General features: G+C 37.0%; 1 protein-coding gene across 1 annotated transcript; it reads left to right on the top strand.

Annotated features, from left to right (window-relative positions):
• Positions 1 to 881: 881 nt before the first annotated feature.
• Positions 882 to 13,271, top strand: LOC138616972 (integrin alpha-M). Its single transcript, XM_069691597.1, has 30 exons — positions 882 to 1,055; positions 2,625 to 2,727; positions 2,948 to 3,045; positions 3,568 to 3,638; positions 3,817 to 3,931; positions 4,806 to 4,933; positions 5,057 to 5,202; positions 5,594 to 5,744; positions 6,560 to 6,710; positions 6,969 to 7,042; positions 7,188 to 7,308; positions 8,212 to 8,348; positions 8,483 to 8,623; positions 8,721 to 8,933; positions 9,049 to 9,182; positions 9,458 to 9,600; positions 9,700 to 9,854; positions 10,024 to 10,147; positions 10,399 to 10,474; positions 10,903 to 11,044; positions 11,121 to 11,219; positions 11,317 to 11,396; positions 11,476 to 11,562; positions 11,680 to 11,749; positions 11,870 to 11,968; positions 12,049 to 12,129; positions 12,241 to 12,351; positions 12,550 to 12,663; positions 12,770 to 12,880; positions 13,100 to 13,271. Exons 1-30 carry the CDS (start codon positions 1,019 to 1,021, stop codon positions 13,193 to 13,195), a joined length of 3,408 nt encoding a protein of 1,135 aa, XP_069547698.1. The 5' UTR covers positions 882 to 1,018; the 3' UTR covers positions 13,196 to 13,271.
• Positions 13,272 to 13,294: the final 23 nt, after the last annotated feature.

The following is a 13,294-nucleotide window of genomic DNA, read 5'->3' as shown; positions in this document are numbered from 1 at the left end:
AAAAAAAAAACCAAAGTATTATTATCTAAAAGAAGGACAGCAATTATTTTTTTTAATCAGCTTTTCCCTTTTGTCTACCACAACTGTAATGCTCAACAAGCCTTCTTGCTGTTTGGAATAGCATCTGCAAAAAAAAGGAAAAACTAAACTTTACTCACTTCCTGAAATCCACTTCTGTTTTCTTAAAGAACAAAGTCCCTGCCAAAGAGCTGCCATAAATTATGTTGTAATAGCTCAGGGATTCTGGTAAAGATCAGACAGAGAGATGAACTTTATTTGAGTGCAGATGCTGTGTCCCGTAATCGGCACCATGAGTGAAGTGAGTTGGGTGTTATTGTAAAGACCCTTTTGAAAAAAAGTCTACACTGAGTCAAAATGAAATAATGCTGCTAATAGTTTCTATATTTCTGGGGAAGTGTTACTTCTGGCGGTTAGTTGTCATTTAAATTATTTTTTTAGCAACTGTTAAATGCTTTCACTGCAGGATCTTTACAATAATGCCCAACTCACTTCACTCATGGTGCTGAATGCTTTCTGTCATAACATAGAATGTAGAAGTATAGAAACACAGTAGAATTATTATGAAAATCACTAACACGGTTGGGCAAAGAACTAAAAACATTAACACCTTAACCCCATCGCCTATCCCAACACATTACAATATGTTATCAAGGTAAGGTTATATTTAATTTGTTTTAATTAAATTGTCAATGAATGTATATGTTTGGTTTGAAAAAAAAAAAAACATTGTTGAAGGACTGGGTCAATATTAAACAATACTGATGCTTTGTGAAAAAAAGAAAGTGTCTGTACTGTTAACCCCTCCTACAAAAGATTTCCTCAAACTAACTGCCTTGGCTTTGAGCTGATGTCACATCATTTCTACATTTTGCTTCCAACATCTCACCCTTTGACATTTTATAAGTAGCAGAAGTAGTTACCTCCCACCGTTTCTAAATACATCTCTGAATTTAGAGAATACATCACACTTTTAGTTATTTTCCATGGGAGTAACACAATGGACTGGATAGTTACTGTTCCACTACTCTTATCAGGTAAGACAAGTTTGTGCCTCCAGATTTAGTCTTAACATTGTGAAAAGATGAATTTCAGCTCCGACATTGAAAATATAAATCTGTTATTTGGTTTATTTATATTTTTGGCAGCTCCAAACTGCAACTACAACTATTATTTGTGGTATTTAAACAAAATTCCAGGGCGAAAAGATTGATAACTGTAACCCCACTAACTAGAAAACCATTTTGAGATGATTATTTCCTTATTTCTCATTTAATCCTCTGTAAATTAAACAACCTGCCTCTGCTGTTATACTATTGTAGGCTATGTGAGCAGCTTAAGTTCACCAAACAATACTTTTCTTTTTTTTAGTTTGAATATCAGAATTCTTTTACAGAAAAACTTCATAAATACACACACACACACACACACACACACACACACACACACACACACACACACACACACACACACACACACACACACACACACACACACACACACACACACACACACACACACACACACACACACAAAACAATATTCTTGATCGTGGGCCCATAACCACCTGTGGAATAAGATCCTTCATGCATTCATTATATACACACACTTGGGCTGTGCATGGTTACAGGAGAGTGGAGGCTTTGCATTCTCTAGATACACCCTACTTATCTATCCCACTTGCACCATCCCTGCAGGCACATTCATTTTCTCTGCAACCGGTGGTTGAGTTTACTTCAGTATATATTAAGTCAAGTCGCAGTTAAGACAGTGTCAAAATACAACAGACATAAGTATACATCTGTGGTCCAGTATTTTCGGTATATCTTGAAGCCACAAAAGCGACAGGAGCCTGACTGAGGCTGTAGAGACTATGAGAAAGAGCAAAACCTCATCAAGATGTAATCTTATTTATGGATATTTTTCAGAAAACAATAACAGCGGAGTTATCACATAATGTTATCATCAAAAACGTTGAAAAGTCCAGTAAGTTAAAATGTCTCAATATCTACCTAAGGTCTCAGACAAAAGCACTTTGCTATATATTCATACAAAGTCTTGTGACTCTAAAGTCATTGATAACCAAAAAAATATTTTCACATCATATCGGCTACTTTTAGAAAACCTCATGCAGAGGCCAAAAAAGAGGGCATTAGCTAGGCAACAAGAATTACTGAATGTCAGGAAATCCTATGTGAAGGCTTGTGTCCAAGAATGGCCTCCTATCTGTTGCTATGGAAAATAGTGTCTTGTCTTTTATGTAATGTCTCAGCTTTTAAAAAACAGAGGATTTATCACAAAGACAAATCGAAAGTAAACAGAAAGGCAGAAAACAGACTCCACAAATGAATAATTGCTGAGAGTCACTATGATCAGAACTTCTTTGACTGTGGTGCTCCCTAGTGGTGTTCAAAAAGGCGGAGCTCAAGTCACACTGCTCCACCCGAAAAATAGACTAACAGGAATAATAGAGACTGTATACATTCTCCAACAAACAAAACCACATTGGATTACAATAATTAAAGTGGCTATAATCCCATCCTTATTTGACACATTGTGGCTTTACGTAAGATAAACAGTGTGGTTCTTTCTTCCTTATTTCTCAGTGTTAAAAGCTGCATTTTGTTTCAATATCGATCCTGTTGCTTGGAAGTCTCTGGGGAACCCTGCTGCAGGTTTTGGCTACCAGGTGGTGCAAAGACAATCAGAGTAAGTCAGATCGTGCAGTTTTAAATGTGTACATCTACCACACACAATATCGCCTGCTTAAAAAAAACCTTTTTTTTGCCCCCAAGTGACATCTCTGTTGTGTGCATGCCTCACAGTGATGAGGACATGAGCATGCAATTATATAGAAAAATATGGGGTTTCTTTCACTACTTTGTTATTACCCAGACTCTCAAATGTTTTTCTGGTTTTATTTCCTTAGTTTGCTTGTCAGTGCCCCTCTTGAACAGTACTCAAAAAATGGAAGGGGGCAAATCTATCATTGCACCACTGAAAATTGCCAAATTATGCCAGTTGGAGGTAGGCAACCATTCATTTCTAAATGTCTTGATGGGATGTGCTGAAGCTATGACGCTAAAAGCTACTTTACCAACAAACAGTTTCTCAACAGATCTTGGGACACAACCTTGAATGGATCATATGACAGTTGAAGAACACTTTCAATTTTTTAATTAAATAGTAAATGTTACTATATTAGCAATATTGCCAGTGAGATTTAGCCTTAAAATTGTTATTGACTTACTTGCCATTTGCTGAAGTAAAACAGGAAAAATAAGATTACACTTGTTCCAGCTTCCTTTATTTGTGAAGACTTTAGGACTCAACAGTGAAATCAAATTGTGTTTTGCATTTCGTCCCGTTAAAAGTATACGATATACAAAGTAATGTGATAACGGCCATGATTATCAGTTTTACATTACAGTGAGTCTAAATGAAATAATGCTGCTAATAGTTGCTACATTTCATGGGAAAGTGTTTTACTTCTGGTGGTTAGTTGTCACTTAAATTGTTTTTAACAACGGTTGAATGCTTTCACTGCAGTGCCGGCGTTTGCAGTCAATATGTCTCTCGGTTTGACAATGAAAAGTGATGACAGAACACAAAACACGATGGTAAGTTAGTAAGCTGCTGAAATCTCCGGCACATTGTTAATATCAATTAAAGTTCAGAGGTCAGTCAAAATCAATTTCACCTCTATGCGCTAGTAAAAACCTCTGCTTGCAGCCTCAATGAGGGGCAGGAAATTAATCATTTACCTGTTAATCAAGATTTAACTTTGTTTCCTTACAGGTATGTGGCCCGACCATCCCGAAGGACTGTAAAAGTATCACCCTGTACAACGGTGTGTGCTTTCAGATAGACAATGCTAACCAGTTTGGACTTCCTGTACCTCCTTCTGCTGAAGGTAACATTACATTGTGTTTGTAAAAATGCATCCATATAATGAACTAATACTGAATTAAATTGAATACATTTTTAAGGAAGCTGGAAATAGTAAAACAAACTTTGGCTTCAAAATTTGTTGAATAAATAAAAGTCACTCACAAGTTATGTTGTCCTACATGTCTTGTTGATGAATGCAACAGGACGAGTTGAGATAAGGACTGAATTTAAATTACACATTTATCCTATATGCTAAACCTATTTTCAACAATATTTTAACATCTGGCTCAACTTCAGAGTAGAAAGTGATGGAAAAACACATGATTTCAATGAAATAAAGATTCATTTAATATCCATTTTGCAAAATACTGAGCTTCCTCCTCAGGGAAAGGCATTGGTGCAATTTAAAAAAAAAAAAAAAAGAACATTTCTTAAGTTAAGAGAAATCAATGCAAATTTTGAGATAAAAAATAATTGTATTTAAAGCTAAATCTTTGACATGTAGTAACACCTCTACAAGCAGTTCAAGATAAAAAAAAATAAAAATAAAAAAAAACTTTGATAACTTCGAACTTGGATAACCATCGATTAGCTTGCTTCTCTTTTTAAATTTGTATAATCACAAATTTTTTATAATTTCCAACAATATGAACACATTTTAAATTTAGCATCAAATATAATTACATTTACAGACAGAAAGCAAAGATTAATGATGTAGTCAGTACAGTAAATGCAGGTATACTGAAAGGCTTCATGAGGAAATTAAAAGAGAAGTATGTATTTTAAGTCCATTTACTGAGAATTTACTGAGAGTGTGTTTGTTGCATAATAGGACACAATATGATATTTGGAATTTTTTTCAAATTATTCAAATTTCTGATTAATGTCTTTGGCAGGGTGCCCAACGCAAGCAGACATTGCCTTTCTGTTGGACGGTTCAGGCAGCGTCTCAAGCGTAGATTTTAAGACAATGAAAAGTTTTGTGAAAAAGCTGGTGCAGACATTTCTGTCAAAAGAAACGCAGGTGAGGGATTGTGGCACCGCTATCAGTTAAATCATAGCACAGACACAAAATAATGCAACCATTTGCAGTTATTTCTATGACTGTTAAATATTCACGTTTTACACTTTTTCTCCCTTTTTTCAGTTTTCTATCACCCAGTTCTCCAGGTCGCCCAATATCCATTATTTCTTTGATACTTTTTTTACATCTGGATCATGGGAGTCAAACCTTGAAAGAATATATCAACAAGGAGGCGCAACATTCACAGCTAAGGCCATCAACTATGTTGTGTAAGTGCTGTCATGATATTTCCAAGGGGCTGATGACATCATCATTCTTTCCAATGAATTTGACAACACTGTGTGAACTTTTATTCTGATTAATGCAACTCCTTTCAATAGAGGCACTGTTTGCACTTGTATTGAATTAAAGACTTCCACACGGTGTAGCAGCCAAGACTACATTTAAACCAGCAGAGCTAAATTTGGAAAATGATACTTGCATTACTTAGATAAATCACACACATCTGGAAACACAAACTACAAACATCCATCAAAGTAAAATCACAGTAATGTTGATGGGAAATGCTGCTAAAAAAAAGGCATTTTGAAGTAATATTATAACAAAACATTACAAAATGCCCAATAAAGGTGTATTGAAATTAGATTTTTCTTTTGACAGCCAACGCGTTTTCGATCCAAACAGAGGGTCCAGATTAAATGTAAAGAAGGTCTTGATCGTCATTACTGATGGAGTCTCTCATGACCAAGTTAATTTGCCAGAAGCAACACGCTTAGCTGAACAAAAAAACATTGTTCGATTTGCTATTGGGGTAAGTAGTACAGTTAATCAATTATAGTTAGACTGTGTTTTTCAGTTTTGACACTACAGTGTCACATGATGCTATTTGATTAATTTAAAACTTTGTCTCCCTCTTCTGCCAGTGAGAGTAATTACAAAAACACTGTGCATACATCATGTAGTGGAAACTGGAGGAAAATGTCTTCGTACATCAACGATTGATTCGAAATGACTTATTTCACGATCTAAATTTTATCCATTTGGAAAGTGTAGAAGAGCCACATGATTAAATCATTTTACCTTCATTCAAAATAGCAAAGGGCTAAACTTGAAATTACCTGGCTTAGCCGGTGAAAGTGTCTACTGGCCATAGAGCATGCTTAGTACTAGCCAGTGCGGGAATGTCACACCAGACACCAGATTTAAAAACTCATTATGTGAAGTACGGAGAGATATATGTGGTGGTGATAGGATTAATCCGCAATGTGTGAACTCGTTTGACTTGAATGTAATGGATATCTCTTATATGTAAATATATATAAACTACTAAATAAATGACTAAATAAATGACAAATCCCAATTGTAGATGGAAAACCCTGTTTTTAAACTAATTAGGATGTACTGCAGGCCTGTTATCTAGCATTTAGTTTCTGGCAGGTGTTAGGTTTCACAGTCAAGAAAATGTCCATTAATTTGACAGCAATTAATACAGATAAATAATAATAATAAAAAATAACCATTGTATCTTATAAGACATATAGCTAAAAGTTTCAGTTTTTGATCTGTTTTTAAACAAATCTCTTTGCACTGTAAAGTATCTCCAAATTTTTTTTTCAACAATCCTAGGTGGGGAGCGCATTTAGTAACAATGAAGCAAAACGGGAACTGGACACCATTGCATCGTCTCCCCCAGAAAAACATGTGTTTCAAGTGCAGAGCTTTGACGCACTTGAAATAATAAGGCAGACTCTGCAGGACAGAATCTTCTCTATCGAAGGTGCATATGTAAACTTGCTGTAACAATGATTATTGTCGAAATTCCTGTAAATGTTGTTGTTCCAAAAAGTAAACAATTAGTTTCTCATTTCAAGAAGAACATTCTCTGTCAGCAACAAACAGCAAACAATCATTGGCAATTACTACTCGAAGCTACAATTAAATTTTTTTATCTATACCCTGTTTCAGCATGAACTTGCAAATTGGAATTTTTTTTATTCAGTCTGCCTCCGAAATGCTCATTAATTTATTGTTACAGGATCTCAAACCGGTGGCGAGTCACTGAAAATGGAAATGTCTCAAGGAGGATTCAATGTGGCGTTTGTACCTGGGGTAACTAAACTTACCGGGAACTCACTGGACAGTATAGTCTTAGAAAAACAGAAACACAAATAACCCGTATCAACCTTTACATCTGAAAAGCAAACCGTTTCAAAGTAAACACTTCTGATTTAAAATGTTTCTGTTTACATCGCAGGGAATTCAGATGGCTACTGTAGGTGCCAACCAGTGGAAAGGAGGCTATACGCAATACAGCAGTACGGGCCAGAAGGTGAGCTCATATGAGCCAGAGAATATGAAGCCTGACAGTTACCTTGGTAAGAATATTACAGTAATTACAAACCAACACAAGCACATGTGATCATGTAAATGAACAGCTCTACTGCAATCCTTTCTCTAATCTTTTGAAAATGACAAAATTGACCGAAATAACAAATAATTTTACAACCCACAGTTACGTGTTAAATTAAAGTGATATCTGGTGTTCGTATAAACAATGAAATAGAAGATGAAAAGTACTTCAGATGACGGCGGTACAGCAGTGGTGCAGTAGGCCGTTGTTTGTGTCAATTTTTCCAACTGAAAAAAAACAACAAAAAACTGCTTTTTTTAAAACTGGGTTTACTGTTGCCATGATGACGAAGGTTGCCTAACGCGCCGCCTGACTATTGTTCAGAGCAAGGGTTTGTTTCAGTGCACAACATACGGTAAATGGTGGTAAATGCTGATTGGTTAAAGGCTGCACCAATAGTTTTAAAATGAACCCCGAGGTCAACACCTATTGGGACGCAACAACTAAAAACAATCCCCAAAGGAGTGTGGCCAGACACGATATTCCCGGAGTGAAGTTGGGTCTGGAAAACCAGGTTACCAGGAGACCGCTGTTCACTTCCTTTCTCCAACCATGAGTCAGGATAATGTTTTTAAAACACCGTTTACTGTTGCCATGACGACAAAGGTTTGCAGACTGTTAATTTTAGAAAGTCCTAAATGTAACCCAAACCATTATCCTTCCCCAACCAAGTGGGGTTTTTTTTTGTGACTCACCGGAGGAGCTAATTTAAGACACACTTCTGTGGGTTGTAACAAATTCATGATTGTTGAAATATATAGTTTTCAACTGTGTTCCCTGCAAAGGTAATGATAATGATTTTCTAATTAATGCCTAAAAAAAATCAGCAAAATATACATAAGTTGTCTACTTTGTCTAAAAATACCAGGTTACTCCATGGCAGTTGCCGAAACCCCACAAGGCACACTGACAGTTGTTGGTGCTCCAAGGTATCAACACAAAGGAGTTGTAATGGCTGTTTACAGAGTTAAATCCACCCAAATGATTGAACCTTTTCCGTGGCAGGTATGCATTTAAACTAAGACTGACGGTGCTAAAAAAACAAAACAACATAAAACATATTAAAATGATTTTCATAAGTAACAATTGTTGTCTTTCTTACTGCAGTTCTTTTAATTGATAACATATTGCATTTTTAGACCGGTGAATATTTTGGGGCAGAGGTTTGTGCCATGGACTTGAATTCTGACGCCACCACTGACCTTATCCTCATCTCTGCCCCGATGTACATGGACTCCGATAGAGAGGGAAGGGTTTACGTTTGCAGATTAATCCGTTTGGTAAATGACAGTTATATCTGTTGCTATTAAACTGATATATATTTGTATTTGTCCCCTTTTTAATAACCATTCACTCTCGTCCTTGTATTTTCACCAGAATGTCGAGTGTCATTTTGATGATCCATTAGTACTAAGAGGAGCTGCGTCTGAAAATGGTAGGTTTGGGTCTTCTCTTGCCGTGCTACCTGATCTAAACAATGATGGACTCAGTGATTTGGCAGTTGGAGCACCTTCAGAGGATGATGGCCAAGGCAGCGTCTACATATTCCACGGTGAAGGACAACGAAGTATCAGTCATACTTACTCACAGGTGAGCGATGCCAATGAAGTACAAAAGAATATTAAACACATCCACTATGTAAGGTCTTTTTTCACTGTAACTAAAATTTATACGAGTTGCTGCTTGATTTATCACAATATTACAGAGAATTGCTGGTTCTGAAGTTCGGTCAGGACTGAAGTACTTTGGCAGGTCGATCAGTCCGTTGTCATTTGACCAGAGTGGTGACGGGCTGCCTGACTTAGCGGTGGGTTCAAAGGGGACAGTTGTCTTACTCAGGTAAATCCAATACCCTGATAATGCAAAAAGATTGTGTACGGTAATTTTACCGTTTTTGTCAACTTGTAACCTTAATAGTTTGTCAAATTTTAGCTTTGCAATGTATGTAGAGCGAAGGAAAGGTTAGAAAATTGTGAAGTCTAGTTACTAATTTTGGTTAGTCCACCAATTGTTTCAGGTAGCCCAGACCACTTGTCAGTTTGGTATTCTGTTTGATGATTAACCACAAAGCCAAAGGTTGTTCACATGTATTTTCCTACTGTGTCCATTTCCAGATCAAGGCCTATAGTAATGGTAGAAGCTACGATGTCATTCCAACCAAACCTAATCCCAACTAAAAATCCAGACTGCTCAATGCCATTCGAGAATATAGCGAGCATTTGCTTTACCATGAGCAGACATTCCTCAGTTGCAACAGGTACCTCATTTTCTAAACCACAGAGCCATTGCTCATCCATTTACATTTTTGTATGTCATTTCATTTGTCACCTTTAAATGAAACTCTGATCAATTACAGCTCAAGCAAGGATTAATTATACTTTAACATTGGACGCCACTCGCAAGGCCCCGAACAACCGAGCCTACATCAGAGAGAAACAACGAGAGGAGACCCAATCTGTTACTATTGATCTAACCCAACCATGGTGCTTCAAAGCCAAATTCTATGTTGAGGTAAAACATAATGTCGTCAGTAAATAGGAGCAAGAGAGTTTAAATTTGCCAAACAAAAATACAATTTTATTTTTCCCATTTTGTTTTTAAAAGTCCTGAAAAATCGAATCAAAACCAACCATAAGAACCTTGAGAAATCCATTCTTATAATCGAGACCTTTTCTTGCAGGCCTGTCCAGATGATGCTCACAATCCACTTTCCAATGAGCTCAAATTCACCTTTGATGGTTTACCCTCTAACAAGAATCTCAGACCCAGTCTCGCCGAGCAGGCTCAAACAACAACCTTTCATCCTGCAAGTAACTTAAAGATACCGTATTAACTGAACAACAAAGTATAGTCTGTACGAAGATATGAAAACCAGACACTTCTTTTTCTGAATAATGTGATGGTTGCAACATTATGGACTTGATGGATTTTACGTTGTACCATTCGACGAGTTCTGCAGTCCTATGACATGTCCAGGAATAATCATGAATCATTAACAATGTTCAAATGTAATTACTTTGTGAGCAAAAACAATTGACATCTTACTCTCTTCCACAGTTAGGGTTTGAGATCAACTGTGGACCTGACAACAAATGTGTAGATGACCTGAAAGTGGACTTAAACTTCACCGGGTGAGACCCAGTTATAAATGCAGAGCTTTGCTGGCGTGTGGGGTCACGTTTGAATTTTCTTGATGACTTTCTACACCAAGACTAATTTCCATGTTCTTGAATTGCTTTTCTTTTAGTTTTTGGATTCAACACAGACTACTAAAAACACAAGCACTAGGGCTATAGTCATGCAAAAGTTTGGCAAATGACATATTTTGGTCTATTTTTATACAAAAACAAAACCTCAGTAAAGAGACTTTAAAAGAATAATAGTTATTCTAATGTTAATGTACTGTTAGATGCAGTGGTTGTATTTACTTTTTCCACCCTTAAAAAAATCTGTATTTTTTTTTTTTCTTAGTGCGAAAAATTCTACATTGAAAAAATGGCCGTAGCAAGGTTGTACTTTTCCTCTACCTTCATTCTTGTCTTTCCTCATAATCTGTCAGATCCGTCGAGGTTAGAGTGGGCATTGATGAGCTTTTGAATGTCACAGTCGCACTGAAGAACAGAGAGGAAAACTCCTACAACAGCCGTGTTGTTCTCACATACCCAGCTGGGCTCTCCTACAGGAAGTTCACAATGCTCCAAGTAAGGCATCGAGATCAAGTCTGATCAGCTGCTCTTTCATTCCATGCAGCACTTACTTTTGTTTTTTTAATAAAAGGGAAGAATTGAGTGCAACTCCTTGGACAGCGAAGGTGGCTTATCACGAGGAAGGACAGACTGCACGGTTGACAAGCCCATTTTCAAGGACGGCAGTGAGGTTAGTTTATTATACAGAAAGATCTCATCTCACTGCTGTGCAGACCAATGGGCCAAGAGAAGAGTCAAGATAATCCCTCTCATTCATTTCATTTTAGGCTTTCTTCATCGTCTCCTATGGGATCAAAACCGACAGTGAACTTAACAGCAGGATCTTTGTCACTGCAAATGCCACCAGGTACAGTTCATCTGCTGCATACTGTGGATGTGGTAGTCCTGCTTTAACTTGGAAGATTCATTTTACTTCTCGGTTTCAGTGGGAATCCGGAGCACTCCACTGCAAGTGAACTCTACAAAAACAAGTTGATTGATGTGAAGTACAGCATTTTTATGACAATCGAAAGGTCAGTGTTGTTCCAGTTGAAACAATAGAAATGGTTGAATTATATATATGAATTATATATATGAATATATATATATAATTATATAATATTAAATGAATGTTTAAAATGTCTGTTCAGCGTCCTCAGCTACAGCAATTTCACTTTCGGGAAGAATAATTTGCAGACACCAGTCCAACAATCAATCCGGGTAAAATATGACTTCATATTTTAATATCAGTGGTATTTTTAAGATCATTGCCTGATTTCAGACTTCTTAACATTTGATTATCTTGAGGTACTATTCTTATGTTTTCTCCCCTTCTTTTAGGTTACAAATGACATCAGGGCGCTGAATTTCACCACGGTGATCAAGGTACCAGTGAAGCTCGGTGATAAAGACATTTGGGTGGATTCGAGCCTGCTGCAGGTAATAAAATGCAGTTGTAGAATAGATGGATGTGGTAAAACGAGGAGCCATTGAACTGACATAAATCAGCTCCGTTTCAGATTCCAGACTGTCAAAGAGGCAAAGATGAAGAACCTGTCGTCAAAGATTTTGTTGCTCAGATACAGACAAGTAAGATAGTGGTAAGTAGGCACTCAAATTTACCAGTAAAAACTTAAATGAAATATTAGGACAAGCACATCAAACCGCATAACAGATCTCTGGGCATTCAGTCTTCTTTTATTCTCCCACAGAACTGCTCTGTAGCCAGGTGCAAAGTGTTCAAGTGCAACAGGTTCATGGGAAGACTGGAAAGCAAGATGTACAATATCTCTGCCAACCTTAGTTCAGGATGGATAGAGCAGGTAATTGATGTGTAGTAGATGATCAGTGCTAAATTGAGACATATTTTGATTGACAACTGGACCTGACTATATAGTGGTAAAATATCTTGGTTAAATCTTCAGAGATAATCATTTTATTTTTACCATTTTTTTATGGTATGAATTTACCACAAAAAGTTATATTTAAACGCTTGTCCTGTTTCATTTTGTCCCCCTCAGATTGGACTTCAATCTGCCAAATTCCTCCTGACCAGCACGGCCAGTCTGGAGTACGATAAACACAATTACATCTTCTTTTCAACAGGGTCTAATAACAATCCTCCTGTTCACAAGGTGAGTGCACATCACATTCTCTTAATTAGGTAAAAAATAAAAAATAAAAAGTTTGTGTGTGGTTTGATCCGCAATTTGATCCGCATTTTGTCTCTTCACATCTTAGGTTGTGGCTGAAGTAGAAGTGTATCCTGAACCAGATTTCACCACAGCGATTGTAGGAGGATCCCTGGGAGGTCTGGTTTTACTGGCTTTACTCACTGCTGGCCTGTATAAGGTGAGACACACGACACACTTTCTCAATTTCGCACACAGCTTTATGAAGGACGAGAAATCATTACTGTAAAAGGTGGTCAGTGAAAATAAATAGATGCAGCGTTTTTGCATTATGAAATATGTGCTCTACAGTTATTCTCTCATCTGGTTTGGTGATGATGAGACTCTAATGTAGCATTGCAGTCGTTTTATATAACTTTCTTTTTTTTTTTCCTCTTAGGCTGGATTCTTCCGGAGTAACTTACAACAGATGATCACTGAAAATGCCGATGCAGCGAGTCCAGGGGCTGACGGAGGTGCACCCACTCCAGAATAAATAACATAAATCAGTTTATATACACACACACACACACACACACACACACACACACACACACACACACACACACACACACACACACACACACACACACAC

This window comes from Brachyistius frenatus, unplaced genomic scaffold, assembly GCF_029030835.1.
Source record: "Brachyistius frenatus isolate BFR_SWC_R1_liver_20210118 unplaced genomic scaffold, ASM2903083v1 Contig_11, whole genome shotgun sequence".
NCBI lineage: Eukaryota > Metazoa > Chordata > Actinopteri > Embiotocidae > Brachyistius > Brachyistius frenatus.
This window is presented reverse-complemented; position numbering and strand designations above follow the sequence as displayed.